At 43.0% G+C, this 17,118-nt stretch overlaps 1 protein-coding gene across 1 annotated transcript in view; it reads left to right on the top strand.

Moving 5' to 3' along the window:
* Positions 1-17,118, top strand: part of gk5 (glycerol kinase 5) — a 33,713-nt gene that overhangs the window by 9,827 nt on the left and 6,768 nt on the right. Inside the window, exons 5-14 of the mRNA XM_084183728.1 lie at positions 66-197; positions 1,495-1,570; positions 5,951-6,012; positions 6,199-6,272; positions 7,165-7,225; positions 9,071-9,197; positions 10,735-10,839; positions 11,115-11,209; positions 12,476-12,579; positions 16,366-16,425. Coding sequence (XP_084039854.1) covers positions 66-197; positions 1,495-1,570; positions 5,951-6,012; positions 6,199-6,272; positions 7,165-7,225; positions 9,071-9,197; positions 10,735-10,839; positions 11,115-11,209; positions 12,476-12,579; positions 16,366-16,425 — 896 coding nt within the window. The remainder of the gene's footprint in view (positions 1-65; positions 198-1,494; positions 1,571-5,950; positions 6,013-6,198; positions 6,273-7,164; positions 7,226-9,070; positions 9,198-10,734; positions 10,840-11,114; positions 11,210-12,475; positions 12,580-16,365; positions 16,426-17,118) is intronic.

Genomic DNA, 17,118 nt, shown 5'->3' with positions numbered 1-17,118 from the left:
AAATAAAACTAAACTAAATAGGAATGATAAGAACTGTGGCTGTGTTGTGTCCGTGACAATGGCAGGCGATCCACAGCGTTATGATGGTGCTGCACTTCCTGTCCAAAAACAAGCGCTTCCAGGCGGCCAGCCTCATAGTCTTCTCCACCCAACACGTCACCTTCCGCCTGGCCTGGGCCCTCCAACACTGGAAACAGGTGTGTGTGTGTGTGGCAGAGAGGGAGTTCAAGTGTTTGGGAGGGGTGGGGGAGTGAGAGAGGCTGTGTATGAGACAGAGAGGGAGAACATGTGGGTCGGGGGAGAGTGAGAGAGGCAGGTTTGTGTGCACATTCTGTAGTCAGAAAATACATTCTGTAGTCAGAAACTACATTCTGTGGTCAGAAACTACATTCTGTGTTCAGAAACTACATTCTGTGGTCAGAAACTACATTCTGTGGTCAGAAAATACATTTTGTATTCAGAAAAGTCCTCTGCTGTTTCTACCAACAGTATGTCTGAATCACACAATAACGGGCCTCTATGAATGATCACACAATAACGGGCCTCTATGAATGATCACACAATAACGGGCCTCTGTGAATAATCACACAATAATGGGCCTCTATGAATGATCACACAATAATGGACCTCTATGAATGGGCTTTGGTATTATACCTTGACTCATAGCCTAGGTGTGTAGCATGACTTTTACCCCAGTTCTCCCTGACACAGAACCTGGCCTTCATGGACTCTGATTGGACGTACTGTGACTGACTGCTATAATAATATCACTGGCACACCGGCCAATTGTAGACGGAGAGAAACTTTTCCTAGAATCGCCCTACATTGAATTGTGTTGACCTGAATCTAACTATATAGGCTACTGATGGCAGATGCGTTGAAAAGCCTACCTGGCAACACTTCAAACACTAATGGCCCAAAGGCACACTGGGCTTTTCGATATGAATCATAATACACAAATATTGTAGTCCTTACAGAGCAAAGTCACTGGCCTCCAGTTCTTTTAGTAGCCTTGCATGTGATTATTGAGGAGCTGATTGGGAGCAAGAGAACAGGAGAGGGACAGCAGATGATATCTCATCCTCTTCTTCTTCTCTATATCTGCCCTCTCTCTCCTCCCTCTCTCCCTTCTCTCCCTTCCCTCTCCTCTCTCTCTCCCCTCTCTCCCCCCTCTCTCTCCCCCCTCTCTCTCCCCCTTCTCTCTCCTCCCTCTCTCCTCCCTCTCTCCCTTCTCTCTCCTCTCTCTCTCCCTTCCCTCTCCTCTCTCTCTCCCCTCTCTCTCTCCTCTCTCCTCCCTCTCTCTCCCCCCTCTCTCCTCCCTCTCTCCCTTCTCTCCTCTCTCTCCCCTCTCTCTCTCCCTTCTCTCTCCTCCCTCTCTCTCCCCCCTCTCTCCTCTCTCTCTCCCTTCTCTCTCCTCCCTCCCTCCCTCCCCTCTCTCTCCCCTCTCTCTCCTCCCTCTCTCTCTCCCCTCTCTCCCTCTCTCACCCCTCACAGTTAAGTCAAGCAGTAGCAGAGGGCAACTGCTACTTTGGGACAATAGACACCTGGTTGCTTTATAAACTCACAAAAGGTAGGTGGTATGTTTCCTTATTCTCGTGTGGGTGCATGTGTGTGTGTGTGTACAGTACGTGACTGGCCAAGCCTGTGTGTATCTTTTTAAGCTGTATTTATGATTAAGGACGGCACACACTCCAGGAAATTCAAGTATATTCTTTATTTGAATAAAAAAAATGTAATCTTGTACAAACAAACAGAAATACGCGTCCACCACTCCAGCTAGATACCTTTTTCTACAGCACCTGTCCAAATCCATATCTTCAAGCTTCCCAAAATACTGATATGTGTTAAAGGAAAAATTCCACCCAAACTACTTATTCCTATAATTTACAGTGTTAAATAACACTAGTATGTGAGATCAATATTTTTTGTGAACAAATGTTTCATTTTGTCGTTTATAATAAGGAAATAAAAATCTGTTGCAGCTCAAATCGACTACAAAACCCACAATGCAATGCTGTCTCTCTGGGCTGGATGGCTAGCTAGGTAGCTGGTTGGCAAACATACAGTGCCTTCGGAAAGTATTCAGACCCCTTGACTTCTTCCACATTTTGTTATGTTACAGCCTTATTCTAAAATGGATTTTGGAGAGAAAAAAAACTGTCCTCAGCAATCTACACACAATACATTTAGATTTACGTCATTTAGCAGACACTCTTATCCAGAGCCACTTACAAATTGGTGCATTCAACTTATACCCCATAATGACTGCAAATTTATTACAAATAAAAAACAGAAATACCTTATTTACATAAGTATTCAGACCCTTTGCTATGAGGCTCGAAATTGAGCTCAGGTGCATCCTGTTTCTATTGATCATCCTTGAGATGTTTCTACAACTTGATTGGAGTCCACCTGTGGACCAAAACATTTCTGCAGCATTGAAGGTCCCCAAGAATACAGTGGCCCCATCATTCTTAAGTGGAAGAAGTTTGGAACCACCAAGACTCTTCCTAGAGCTGTCCGCCCGGCCAAACTGGGAAATCGTGGGAGAACAGCCTTGGTCAGGGAGGTGACCAAGAACCCGATGGTCACTCTGACAGTGACCAGCCTGAATGCCAAGCATCATGTCTGGAGGAAACCTGTCACCATCCCTATGGTGAAGCATGATGGTGACAGCATCATGCTGTGGGGATGTTTTTCAGCGGCAGGGACGGAGACTAGTCAGGATCGAGGGAAAGATGAACGGAGCAAAGTACAGAGAGATCCTTGATGAAAACCTGCTCCAGAGCGCTCAGGACCTCAGACTGGGACGAAGGTTCACCTTCCAACAGGACAATGACCATAAGCACACAGCCAAGACAACGCAGGAGTGGCTTTGGGACAAGTCTCTGAATATCCTTGAGTGGCCCAGCCAGAGCCCGGACTTGAACCCGATCGAACATCTCTGGAGAGACCTGAAAATAGCTGTGCAGCAACACTCCCCATCCAACCTGACAGAGCTTGAGAGGATCTGCAGAGAAGAATGGGAGAAACTCCCCAAATACAGGTTTGCCAGGCTTGTAGCGTCATACCCAAGAAGACTCAAGGCTGTAATCGCTGCCAAAGGTGCTTCAACAAAGTGCTGAGTAAAGGGTCTGAATGCTTATGTAAATATGATATTTCTGTTTTTTATTTTGTATACATTTTCAAAAATGTCTAAAAACCTGTTTTTGCTTTGTCATTACGTGGTATTTTGTGTAGATTTAATCAACTTTAGAATAAGGCTGTAACGTAACAAAATGTGGAAAAAGTCAAGGGGTCTGAATACTTTCCGAATCCACTGTAGCTCCACACAATAACACCAAAGTAAACATCAGCAGCTACAGTTGAAGTCGGAAGTTTACATACACTTAGTTTGGAGTCATTAAAACTCGTTTTTCAACCACTCCACACATTTCTTGTTAACAAACTATAGTTTTGGCAAGTCGGTTTGGACATGTACTTTGTGCATGACACAAGTCATTTTTCCAACAATTGTTTAGACAGATTATTTCACTTATAATTCACTGTATCACAATTCCAGTGGGTCAGAAGTTTACATACACTAAGTTGACTGTGCCTTTTAAACAGCTTGGAAAATTCCAGAAAATGATGTCATGGCTTTAGAAGCTCCTGATAGGCTAATTGACATCATTTGAGTCAATTGGAGGTGTACCTGTGGATGTATTTCAAGGCCTACCTTCAAACTCAGTGCCTCTTTGCTTGACATCATGGGAAAATCGAAATAAATCAGCCAAGACCTCAGAAAAGAAATTGTAGACCTCCACAAGTCTGGTTCATCCTTGGGAGCAATATCCAAACGCCTGATGGTACCACGTTCATCTGTACAAACAATAGTACGCAAGTATAAACACCATGGGACCACGCAGCCGTCATACCGCTCAGGAAGGAGACGCGTTCTGTCTCCTAGAGATGAACGTACTTCGGTGCGAAAAGTGCAAATCAATCCCAGAACAACAGCAAAGGACCTTGTGAAGATGCTGGAGGAAACGGGTACAAAAGTATCAATATCCACAGTAAAACGAGTCCTATATCGACATAACCTGAAAGGCCGCTCAGCAAGGAAGAAGCCACTGCTCCAAAACTGCCATAAAAAAGCCAGACTACGGTTTGCAACTGCACATGGGGACAAAGATTGTACTTTTTGGAGAAATGTCCTCTGGTCTGATGAAACAAAAATAGAACTGTTTGGCCATAATGACCATTGTTATGTTTGGAGAAAAAAGGGGGTTGCTTGCAAGCCGAAGAACACCATCCCAACCGTGAAGCACGGGGGTGGCAGCATCATGCTGTGGGGGTGCTTTGCTGCAGGAGGGACTGGTGCACTTCACAAAATAGATGGCATCATGAGGAAGGAAAATTATGTGGATATATTGAAGCAACATCTCAAGACATCAGTCAGGAAGTTAAAGCTTGGTCGCAAATGGGTCTTCCAAATGGACAATGACCCCAAGCATACTACCAAAGTTGTGGCAAAATGGCTTAAGGACAACAAAGTCAAGGTATTGGAGTGGCCATCACAAAGCCCTGACCTCAATCCTATAGAACATTTGTGGGCAGAACTGAAAAGGCGTGTGTGAGCAAGGAGGCCTACAAACCTGACTCAGTTACACCAGCTCTGTCAGGAGGAATGGGTCAAAATTCACCCAACTTATTGTGGGAAGCTTGTGGAAGGCTACCTGAAATGTTTGACCCAAGTTAAACAATTTAAAGGCAATGCTACCAAATACTAATTGAGTGTATGTAAACTTCTGACCCACTGGGAATGTGATGAAAGAAATAAAAGCTGAAATAAATCACTCTCTACTATTATTCTGACATTTCACATTCTTAAAATAAAGTGGTATCCTTATTGACGTAGGACAGGAAATTTGTACTAGGATTAAATGTCAGGAATTGTGAAATAATCTGTCTGTAAACAGTTGTTGGAAAAATGACTTGTGTCATGCACAAAGTAGATGTCCTAACCGACTTGCCAAAACCTATAGTTTGTTAACAAGAAATTTGTGGAGTGGTTGAAAAACGAGTTTTAATGACTCCAACCTAAGTGTATGTAAACTTACGACTTCAACTGTATTTGGCTAAGGTGTATGTAAACCTCAGACTCTTAAATTGATAGTGCATTTTATTCAAGTGATTTTACAGCTATCAATTTAGGAGTCTACAATCTCACCATGTTCAACCAGCAGATCGATGTGCCTCAGAGTGGAGTCTAATATTTGCATTGGCACCATGCAATGCACCCTGGACTGAAGAGGCATACAAATAGGAAAAATGTGGTGGACCCTCTGTTAAATTACACATTTCTCGAGGTAGGAATATCGCAAAAAATATGATCAATGGTTAATTCGAGAGAAGACAACCTCCCACGCTATGACATCGGCCAGTATTGAAATCTGACATGTATGATAGACGTTTTCGCTATCTAAAAGTTGTATTCCTATTAACTTCCAGTGTAGTGAGAGCGGCTTTACGCAATGCCAAGGAAAACCGGCTGATTTTCTGCCTGCTTGAACGGCAATAGCTCAGATAAAAATGAAATGACACCTGGAATCGATAGATCACTCAGAGATGCACAAAAACAATATAGCATTCAAAATGGGTGAATCTTTCCTTTTAAGCTTGTGAGCATGTAAGCGTGTGTATTTCCATGTTAATGATGAATTGTCACGCGGTTTAGCCTAGTGCTGCTAAGGTTTTGGGTTTCCTTGTTTTCGCAATCCTACTGCAGTCCTGTTTCCTCTGAAATCCCTCCGACACGTTGCACGACACAGTCAAGCGGGAATATGAGCTAATGATAGAATGTTCTTGGACAAATTGTTCTTGGTTCAGTGTCAATTGTACATGGTACATGGTCCCTGCCAAATAAACAAATATAATCGATCTGTATCTCTTCTCTAACCGATTCCAGGATTGGTCCATGCCACAGACTACTCTAATGCCAGTGCCACTGGGATATTTGATTCGTACCAGGTCGGTTTTTCCTTGTGTAATAACTGTGTATCAGGGTGGGGTCAATTGCATTTAAATTAAGTCAATCCAGGAAGTAAACTGAAATTGCAATTGAAATGTATTCTCATAGAGAAGTATTGAATTTTAGTTTAATTACTGTGTGTCTTTGTGTATGTGTGTGCACACGTGTGCGTGCGTTCCCCACAGTTGTGCTGGAGTGAATTCCTGTGCTGTCTCATCTCGCTGCCTCTCTCCATCCTCCCCAAAGTACTGAACACTGGGTGAGTCACGTGATACTGGTCACATGACTCACACGTCTCTAGATTGCAGTCAGAATTGAGAGATCAGAGGAGAACAGGCCACTTAAATGGCAGTTAGAATCCAAAAAGAAGGCCTGTATAATGTAGAGATTAGAAAGGGAAAGGAAGGGGGGGATATCTAGTCAGTTGTAAAACTGAATGCATTTAACTGAAATGTGTCTTCCACATTTAACCCAACCCCTCTGAATCAGAGAGGTGCGGAGGGCTGCCTGAATCGACATCCACGTCATCGGCGATGATTTACTAAACTCTATTTGTTTAGTTTCTTATCACTTGTATAGTCCCTTCTTGTACAATGTATACTGTATACTGTCTGTTGTTTTAACTTAATGGCCTTTAGTTTTTATATAACGCAAAGCACATTTATGTGAAAAACAGACAATACAATTCTATGTTATCTTATATCTATTATGTAGAGGTAGGAGCCGATCAGCATAGCTACGTTACAGCAGGATACAGAGGCTACTGAGTTTCGTCCTGTTGTAACTGAGCTTTGCCGGGTTCAGTAAAATGTCTTCTCTGCAAGTCATGTCAGACATTTCTATCACACAGTGGAGGCCGCTGAGGGGAGGAAGGCTCATAACGGCTTGAACGGAGTCAATGGAATGGTATCAAACGCATCAAAGATGCGGTTTCCATGTGGTCGATACCATTCCATTGACTCCATTCCAGACATTATTATGAGCCATCCTCCCCTCAGCGGCCTTCACTGCTATCAATCATGGTCTATTTGTCCTCTTCGCCCTGATATCTAGTAACAGCGATAAAGCCATATTAGATGTTGATTATCATTGTCGTATTTAATACCTATTTATTCATACATTATCTCCTCTTCTCCCTCATGCTCCACCAGTCACCACTTTGGATTGACAGATCCCTCCGTCTTTGGGGTGTCGATCCCTATCATGTCTGTTGTGAGTATCTCGTCTTTGCATCGCTGTCTCCACATCTTGGAAAGCGTCTGTTATCTTTACGGGATTACAGTATCTTTGTTTTGTCACGTCACCAGCTGTGCTAGGTCGGTGTGTCTTCAGGTTATTCTGCTATCTTTGAGGGAATATGACCTTTCAAAAATATCCACTTGCCTCATTAATTCTTAGCATCAGCTGTTTATTGCATGTTTTTAGAAACATACAGGGGATACAGTGCCTTCGGAAAGTATTCAGACCCCTTGATTTCTTCCACATTTTGTTATGCTACAGCCTTATTCTAAAATGGATTTTAAAAGAATCCTCAGCAATCTATACACAATACCCCATAACGACAAAGTGAAAACAGGATGTATCCACCTAATGGTTAAGGTTAGGATGGATCCCCCCTAATGGTTAAGGTTAGGATGGATCCCCCTAATGGTTAAGGTTAGGATGGATCCCCCTAATGGTTAAGGTTAGGATGGATCCCCCTAATGGTTAAGGTTAGGATGTATCCCCCTAATGGTTAAGGTTAGGATGGATCCCCCTAATGGTTAAGGTTAGGATGGATCCCCCTAATGGTTAAGGTTAGGATGGATCCCCCTAATGGTTAAGGTTAGGATGGATCCACCTAATGGTTAAGGTTAGGATGGATCCCCCTAATGGTTAAGGTTAGGTTGTATCCCCCTAATGGTTAAGGTTAGGATGGATCCCCCTAATGGTTAAGGTTAGGATGGATCCCCCTAATGGTTAAGGTTAGGATGGATCCCCCTAATGGTTAAGGTTAGGATGGATCCCCCTAATGGTTAAGGTTAGGATGGATCCCCCTAATGGTTAAGGTTAGGATGGATCCCCCTAATGGTTAAGGTTAGGATGTATCCCCCTAATGGTTAAGGTTAGGATGTATCCCCCTAATGGTTAAGGTTAGGATGGATCCCCCTAATGGTTAAGGTTAGGATGGATCCCCCTAATGGTTAAGGTTAGGATGTATCCCCCTAATGGTTAAGGTTAGGATGGATCCCCCTAATGGTTAAGGTTAGGATGGATCCCCCTAATGGTTAAGGTTAGGATGGATCCCCCTAATGGTTAAGGTTAGGATGGATCCCCCTAATGGTTAAGGTTAGGATGGATCCCCCCTAATGGTTAAGGTTAGGATGGATCCCCCTAATGGTTAAGGTTAGGATGGATCCCCCTAATGGTTAAGGTTAGGATGGATCCCCCTAATGGTTAAGGTTAGGATGGATCCCCCTAATGGTTAAGGTTAGGATGGATCCCCCTAATGGTTAAGGTTAGGATGGATCCCCCTAATGGTTAAGGTTAGGATGTATCCCCCTAATGGTTAAGGTTAGGATGGATCCCCCTAATGGTTAAGGTTAGGATGGATCCCCCTAATGGTTAAGGTTAGGATGGATCCCCCTAATGGTTAAGGTTAGGATGGATCCCCCTAATGGTTAAGGTTAGGATGGATCCCCCTAATGGTTAAGGTTAGGATGGATCCCCCTAATGGTTAAGGTTAGGATGGATCCCCCTAATGGTTAAGGTTAGGATGTATCCCCCTAATGGTTAAGGTTAGGATGGATCCCCCCTAATGGTTAAGGTTAGGATGTATCCCCCTAATGGTTAAGGTTAGGATGGATCCCCCTAATGGTTAAGGTTAGGATGGATCCCCCTAATGGTTAAGGTTAGGATGTATCCCCCTAATGGTTAAGGTTAGGATGGATCCCCCTAATGGTTAAGGTTAGGATGGATCCCCCTAATGGTTAAGGTTAGGATGGATCCCCCTAATGGTTAAGGTTAGGGTTTGGGAACAGGATACTGATCATAAATATGTTACCTCTCACCCTGTAGATGGCAGACCAGCAGGCGGCCATGTTTGGTGAGTGCTGCTTCGACATCGGTGACGTGAAGATCACCATGGGAACGGGCACCTTCATGAACATCAATACTGGGAGCAAGCCACACACGTCTGTGGCCGGTACGTAGCTATAGTCTTCATCACAGATAGAAAATGAGACAGACATTTCACCGGATGTATAAATGTGGCTGACAATTCTGCACATTTTCTCATCGAAGGAAACATTTGATCTCAATACAGTTTTCTGTTTCCAAAACTAGAATCTGTTACGACTAAGCTTTGTAGACTTTACCCTTTGCCAAAGTTTCAAAACATGGCGTTGTTTAGAAGGAGTGAAAGGGCGGATTGACATATTACACACACACACACACACGCACTTCACAGAGTAGGCGTTCCCTAACGGAATTATGCAAATACATGCTAGAACGCGCCAATAGGCTCTCGCCAGCTCGTGCTTGGCTCTGCCCACCTCTTTGCTTGTTCTGCCCACTAGGATTAATTTGATGCCATTGGAAACGACAGGCTGTGTTCTATCTTGGGTTAGTTATAAAAAATCTTTGTTTTTCATCCTGACTCAGATATGGACATATTCCCACATATAGGCTACATCTTGACTCAGAGATGGACATAGTCCCACTTACAATCACCACATTATGAGAAGTATGCTTAACGGGGGAAATCTCCATTGAAATAGCTTTTTAGCCGAGGGCTAGGCTTAATCTGTGACTAGGAAACTGTCCCTCAAAGTCAACATGACATCAAGACCTACACATACACTCATTCATAGACACAAGGTCTAAGTCAGAGCTGTAAGAAGCAGCCTTAAGAGCTACTGGCTGGGCAGGCTTTTGTTCCATCCCTGCTCTAACACACCTGATCAGCAGGTGATTAGTAGAATCGGCTAGGTTAGAGCAGGAATGGAACAAAAGCCAGCACAAGGTTGACCACCCCTGCTCTGTGTAAACTTTTTAAAGGACTAAAACGTTTGTATGACCATACAATTAGCATATTTTATCGATAGGAGTGGTAAAAAAGGTGCTTGTGCATTGATAACCAAACCAAAGATGGAATTAACGATATGTAATAAAATAAAGACGGCACTTCTAAAAGCCTATTTCACACCACAGCCTGATGAATTTATTTTGATTTTGGCACAAATGACAATTTGGCACTGACTTGCCCATGGATTGATGTTTCAGCATTGTCTCAATGAAGAGTTTGGGGTTCGACTGGACACATTTTAGATTTACATCATTTAGCAGACGCTCTTATCCAGAGCGACTTACAAATTACGTGCGACATGCATGCACAGTTACAAGCCTGCTAGAGTTAGCGACAGGCGGACGAGCAATATTCACCATCGTAGTACAGAGGAAGCCTGAGAAGGAACAGGAAGCTAACTGAAGCTAACTGAAGCTAGCTAGCTTTAGAAAACCCTGAGTAGATCTAACCTGCTTCGTAGTATACCATATATATATCTGATTCCCAATTTTGTCTTAGTTTTTCTTTTCACAAATATTTTTGGGGGGGATCACCCCCCCCCCCCCCCCCCCCTAGCTCAGAGAACACCAATAACAATGAATAAGGCACTTTTACAAAACGTAAGCAGTTCAGACATTGTCCCAGATTGTCATGAAAATGTGTTGTGTTTGTGTAGGTCTCTACCCTGTTGTGGGCTGGAAGATCGGCCCAGAGGTGGTGTATCTAGCAGAGGGCAACGCAGCAGACACTGGCACAGCCATTAAATGGGCACAGGAACTGGGTGAGTCTGACCACTGGCGTGATACCTGTTTAGCAGTAATCCAGTAGAGTCCACATTTAAAAAGGAGCTCTGTAATTAGGATATTCTCACAAATAAGGGGAAAGAGACCAATGTAATGAGGTTTAGTACACACGTACCAATTCATATATTGCGTAATTCATATGTTGATATTTGATAGAAGAATGGTATGAATACACAATGTGCATATAAGTAAGGTAGTATTTGGCCCATGTTTGGTGATGTCAGAGGAAGTGACATCAGTTGTGTCGTTCCAGAGCTGTTCTCAGACGTACGGGAGACAGATGCCATGGCCAGCAGTGTGGCCAACTCGGACGGAGTGTGCTTCGTTCCCTCATTTAGTGGCCTGCAGGTGAGTGAGTGAGTGTGTGTGTGTGTGTGTGTGTGTGTGTGTGTGTGTGCGTACAGGAATGATTTAAGCTTGTGTGTTCGCTTGCTCGCACAGACACACACAAGTATACTGTGTATTGCTTTGACAGTGAGATTATTAATGTCAGTTGGTGTGTCATCGGACTTTGAGTTTGTGGTTTTGTGGGTGTTATGGCATGCATTTGTTTCTGGGTGACCTTGGTAGTAGTGTCATCATTAATGTTAAGTGTCTACAGTGTTGTCATAACGTTGTCTTTTCCTTCTCTGCCTACGTTTGTGCAACCAGCTTTTGTAAGTTTTGTCTCTTCTTTAATTTCATGTGAGTTTACGCTCCCAAAACATGCTGGAATAATGTTGTGTTTGTGTATATGCCTTTGTTTACATGTGTGTGAAATTGTGTTTATATATGCTCTTGGGTTTTGTTATATATATATATATGTAGGGCCCTATAAAATCAGTTAAAATGTTTTGCCTGATTCCGTTTAGTGTTTTCCCAAATTCAGTTTTCTCAGTTTTGTATTTACAAGCTTCCATTTTCCCCATTATTTTCAGGTTTTCGCTCTCAAAATCACACTTTAAAAAAAATATAAAAACAACCAAATTGGATGTTCTAAGTCCACAACAATGCTTAAACGACATCAGGAGACCACTTGAGATCTGGGAAAAATCAGAGTAATTTAAATGTTTGTGTTTAGTTACCCACCCTTTTAATGCAAGTGTGCAGCAGCCGGAGACCGTTGTTTGGTTAACGATGTTTCTGTAGCGCTCATGTGATTGCAGATTTTGCAAAACAAATGGCCACTGGATTGATGCAAATAATCATGATATTATTCTGCCAGGTAGGCATAGGCTACGTTGCAGTTAAATTTTTACTGAGAAGGTTTTTGGGAAAGCCTTTCCATCTCTACCAGAAGAAGATTATCATTAGCATCATCGCTAACGGCTACATTAAGTGTAGACATATGCACACCACATGCACAGACAGGGGAATTCATATGCCGTTTCCAGAAAGTTGCAGGGCAATACCAATCACTGATGCATTTTGTTGATGGCTTATGATTAACTTGGGCAAATTTAATAAATGTTCTAAGTTCAATACATTTTTGAATATTGTTGAATTCCATTTTAATGTCTGGATTCCGTGATTCCGTCCGCGCTCTCCACATGGCAGATTTTCTAGGGCCTTGCCTACGGTGTGTTAGTGTTATGTCCTCTCTGTGGATGGTTAACGTGTTTGTGTGTTCACCAGGCTCCTTTAAACGATCCCAAAGCATGCGCCTCTTTCATGGGCCTAAAACCATCCACAAACAAGAGTCACCTGGTCCGAGCCATTCTGGAGTCTGTCGCATTTAGGTTAGTGTGATTTTACTTGAGAGTGCGTGCGTGGATGTGTGTAGGAGATATTGGTCAAGTTATAAATATAAGTTCTGAATGTATCTCTAAAGATGAATTAATGTGCTATGAATCAGGGCATAGGGGACAAAATGGTATTTTGAAGAAGACCGGACTTATGTTAATTGTAAGACCAAAATAGTGATAAGTGATCTATCTGAAGGTACAGTGCATTAGGAAAGTATTCAGAACCCTTCACTTTTTCCACATTTTGTTACGTTACAGCTTTATTCTAAAATGGATTAAATAAATATAAATCCACAGCAATCTACACACAATACCCCATAATGACAAAGCGAAAAACAGGTTTTTAAATATGTTTGCTAATTTATAAAAAAAAATAAAAACAGAAATACCTTATTTACATAAGTATTCAGACCCTTTGCTATGAGACTCGAAATTGAGCTCAGGTGCATCCTGTTTCCATTGATCAACCTTGAGATGTTTCTACAACTTGATTGGAGTCAACCTGTGGTAAATTCAATTAATTGGACATGATTTGGAATGGCACACATCTGTCTATATAAGGTTCCGCAGTTTGCAGTGCATGTCAGAGCAAAAACCAAGACATGAGGTCGAAGGAATTGTTCGTAATGAAGAGGGCACGACTGAAAATATTTGGCATGGGTCCTCAGATCCTCAAAAGGTTCTACAGCTGCACCATCGAGAGCATCCTGACTGGTTGCATCACTGCCTGGTATGGCAACTGCTCTGCCTCCGACCGCAAGACACTACAGAGGGTAGTGCTTACGGCCCAGTTCATCACTGGGGCCAAGCTTCCTGCCATCCAGGACCTCTATACCAGGCGGTGTCAGAGGAAGGCCCTAAAAACTGTCAGACTCCAGCCACCCTAGTCATAGACTGTTCTCTCTGCTACCCCATGGCAAATGGTACCGGAGTGCCAAGTCTAGGTCCAAAAAGCTTCTAAACAGCTTCTACCCCCAAGCCATAAGACTCCTGAACATCTAATCAAATGGCTACCCAGACTATTTGCATTGCCCCCCCCCCACCCCTCTTTTACGCTGCTGCTACTCTCTGTTTATTATCTATGCATAGTCACTTTAATAACTCTACATACATGTACATATTACCTCAATTACCTCGACTAACCTGTACCCCCGCACATTGACCCAGTACCGGTACCCCCTGTATATAGCCTCGCTATTGTTATTTAACTGCTGCTCTTTAATTATTTGTTACTTTTATTTCGTATTATTTGATATTGTATTTTTGTGTGATTTTTGGGGGGTATTCTTTCTTAAAACTGCATTGTTAGTTAAGGGCTTGTAAGTAAGCATTTCACTGTAAGGTCTACACTTGTTGTATTGAGCGCAAGTGACAAATAAAATTTGATTTGATTAGAGCTCTGATACAGGATTGTGTCGAGGCACAGATCTGGGGAAGGGTACCAAAAAATGTCTGCTGCATTGAAGGTCCTCAAGAACACAGTGGCCTCCATCATTCTTAAATGGAAGAAGTTTGGAACCACCAAGACTCTTCCTAGAGCTGGCTGGCAAGCAAAACTGAGCAATCGGGGGAGAAGGGCCTTGGTCAGGGAGGTGACCAAGAACCCGATGGTCACTCTGACAGAGCTCCAGATTTCCTCTGTGGAGATGGGAGAACCTTCCAGAAGGACAACCATCTCTGCAACACTCCACCAATCAGGCCTTTATGGTAGAGTGGCCAGATGGAAGCCACTCCTCAGCCACTCCTGGTCCTCTGTAGCTCAGCTGGTAGAGCACGGCGCTTGTAACGCCAAGGTAGTGGGTTCGATCCCCGGGACCACCCATACACAAAAAAATGTATGCATGCATGACTGTAAGTCGCTTTGGATAAAAGCGTCTGCTAAATGGCATATTATTATATTATAGTAAAAGGCACATGACAGCCCGCTTGGAGTTTGCTAAAAGGCACCTAAATGACTGACCATGAGAAAAAAGATTATCTGGTCTGATGAAACCAAGATTGAACTTTTTGACCTGAATACCAAGTGTCACGTCTGGAGGAAACCTGGCACCATCCCTACAGTGAAGCATGGTGGTGGTAGCATCATGCTGTGGGGATGTTTTTCAGCGGCAGAGACTGGGAGAAAACGCAGGAGTTGCTTCGGGACAAGTCTCTGAATGTCCTTGAGTGGCCCAACCAGAGCCCGGACTTGAACCTGATCGAACATCTCGGGGGAGACCTGAAAATAGCTGTGCAGTGATGCTCCCCATCCAACCTGACAGAGCTTGAGAGGATCTGCAGAGAAGAATGGGAGAAACTCCCCAAAAACAGGTGTGCCAAGCTTGTAGCGTCATACCCAAGAAGACTCAAGGCTGTAATCGCTGCCAAAGGTGCTTCAACAAAGTACTGAGTAAAGGGTCTGAATACTTATGTAAATGTGATATTTTTTATTCTACTTTTTCATACATTTGAAAAAATTGCTAAAAACCTGTTTTTGCTTTGTCATTATGGGTTACTGTGTGTAGATTGATGAGGAGAGGAAAAAAAACAATTTCACCCATTAGAATAAGGCTGTAACGTCACAAAATGTGGAAGAAGTCAAGGGCTCTGAATACTTTCTGAATACACTGATGAGCCTAATACCAGGGTGAGGAATTTGTACTGTTTTCTAGAGCTTGTTTTGTATCATAAACAAACAACAGGGACATGATATATTATCCCTTGTAACAACATACAAACATTACACAACATATCATTTTCAATAACCCCAACAATTTATCAGTCCTTCATGTTGGATGTGCTGTTAGGAAAGATTTTTAAGATGACATCTTGATCAGTAGGCCTTCTTTCTTAGAAAAAGTTGCAAAGAGGAAGTATGTGGATCTGGACTTTATTGCTCCGTCATGTACTGCAGCTAAAAAGCATTCCAGCTCATATGCATGGATTTCAGGCTGATTGGGGCAAGTGGGGGTCAATCAGGGTTCCTGGTGGGAAGAGAGTTGATAAGCCGCTGTCCAGAAAAGGGGGTTGTACTGATGTGACGTGTGTGTGTGTGTGTGTGTGTGTGTGTGTGTGTGTGTGTGTGTTTCACCGCACTAGTGTGTTTGGGCATATACACTCAGTGGCCAGTTTGTTAGGTACACCCGGTCGGACCCCTCTTTGCCTACAGTACAGCCTGAATTCTTCAGGGCATGGATTCTACAAGGTGTGGCGGTCAAACGTTGCTCAATTGGTATCAGCATGACGCAACAGGAACCGGGATTCGTCGGACCAGACAATGTTTTTTTCCACTCCTCAATTGTCTGGTGTTGGTGATCGCGTGCCCACTGGAGCCGCTTCTTCTTGTTTTTAGCTGATAGGAGTGGAACCCGGTGTGGACGTCTGCTGCAATAGCCCATCTGTGACGAGGACCGATGACTTGTGCATTCCCGAGATGCCGTTCTGCACACCACTGTTGTACTGCGCCGTTATTTGCCTGTTTGTGGCCCACCTGTTAGATTCTCAGTAAACCCTAGACACTGTCGTGCGTGAAAAGCCCAGGAGGCCAGCCGTTTCTGAGATGGTGGAACTGGCTAGCCTGGCTCCAACGATCATACCACGCTCAAAGACACTTAGGTCACTCATTTTGCCCATTCTAATGTTTCAAACGAACAGTAACTGGATGCCTGTCTGCCTTCGGCCACGTGACTCACTGTCTGTAGGAGCGATCCATTTTCTAATAAACTGGCCACTGCGTGTATATTTGAAGTTAGTATATACACTCTGATGTGTGTGTTTGTGTGTGTGTGTGCCATTTCGTAGGAACAAGCAGCTCTATGAGACGATGCTCAGAGAAACACACATTCCCATCAGGAAGATCAGGTAGGCCTACATTGGAGAACTCCTAGACATTTCAGATAATCTCAAACCAATATCTGGATGGTGTCGTTATTCTATTGTGGTTTATTTATGTATTTATTTATTTATTGATGCTATCGTTGATTGATACTGATTTTACTGATCTCTCTACAGTGCCGTGAAAAAGTATTTGCCCCCTTTCTAATCTTCTCTACTTTTGCATATTTTTGATACTGAATGTTATCAGATCTTCAACCAAAACCTAATATTAGGTAGATAAAGGGAACCTGAGTGAACAAATAACACAAGAATTACATACTTATTTCATTTATTTCACAAGCAAAGTTATGCAACACCCAATACCCCTGTGTGAAAAAGTAATTGCCCCCTTACACTCAATAACTGGTTGTGCCACCTTGAGCTGCAATGACTCAAATCAAATTGTATTTGTCACATGCGCCGAATACAACAGGTGTAGACCTTACAGTGAAATGCTTACTTACAAGCCCTTAATCAACAATGCAGTTTTAAGAAAAATAAGTGTTAAGTAAAAAAATAAAAAATAATAATAATTAAAGAGCAGCAGTAAAATAACAGTATCCAGGCTATATACAGGGGGTACCGATACAGAGTCAATGTGCGGGGGCACAGGTTAGTCGAGGTAATTGAGGTAATATGTACATGTAGGTAGAGTTAAAGTGACTATGCATACATATT

The sequence above is a fragment of the Coregonus lavaretus genome (genome assembly GCF_964263955.1).
Source record: "Coregonus lavaretus genome assembly, chromosome: 19".
Lineage (NCBI taxonomy): Eukaryota > Metazoa > Chordata > Actinopteri > Salmoniformes > Salmonidae > Coregonus > Coregonus lavaretus.
Note: the sequence above shows the minus strand (reverse complement) of the source record. Positions and strands in the feature narration are given on the sequence as shown.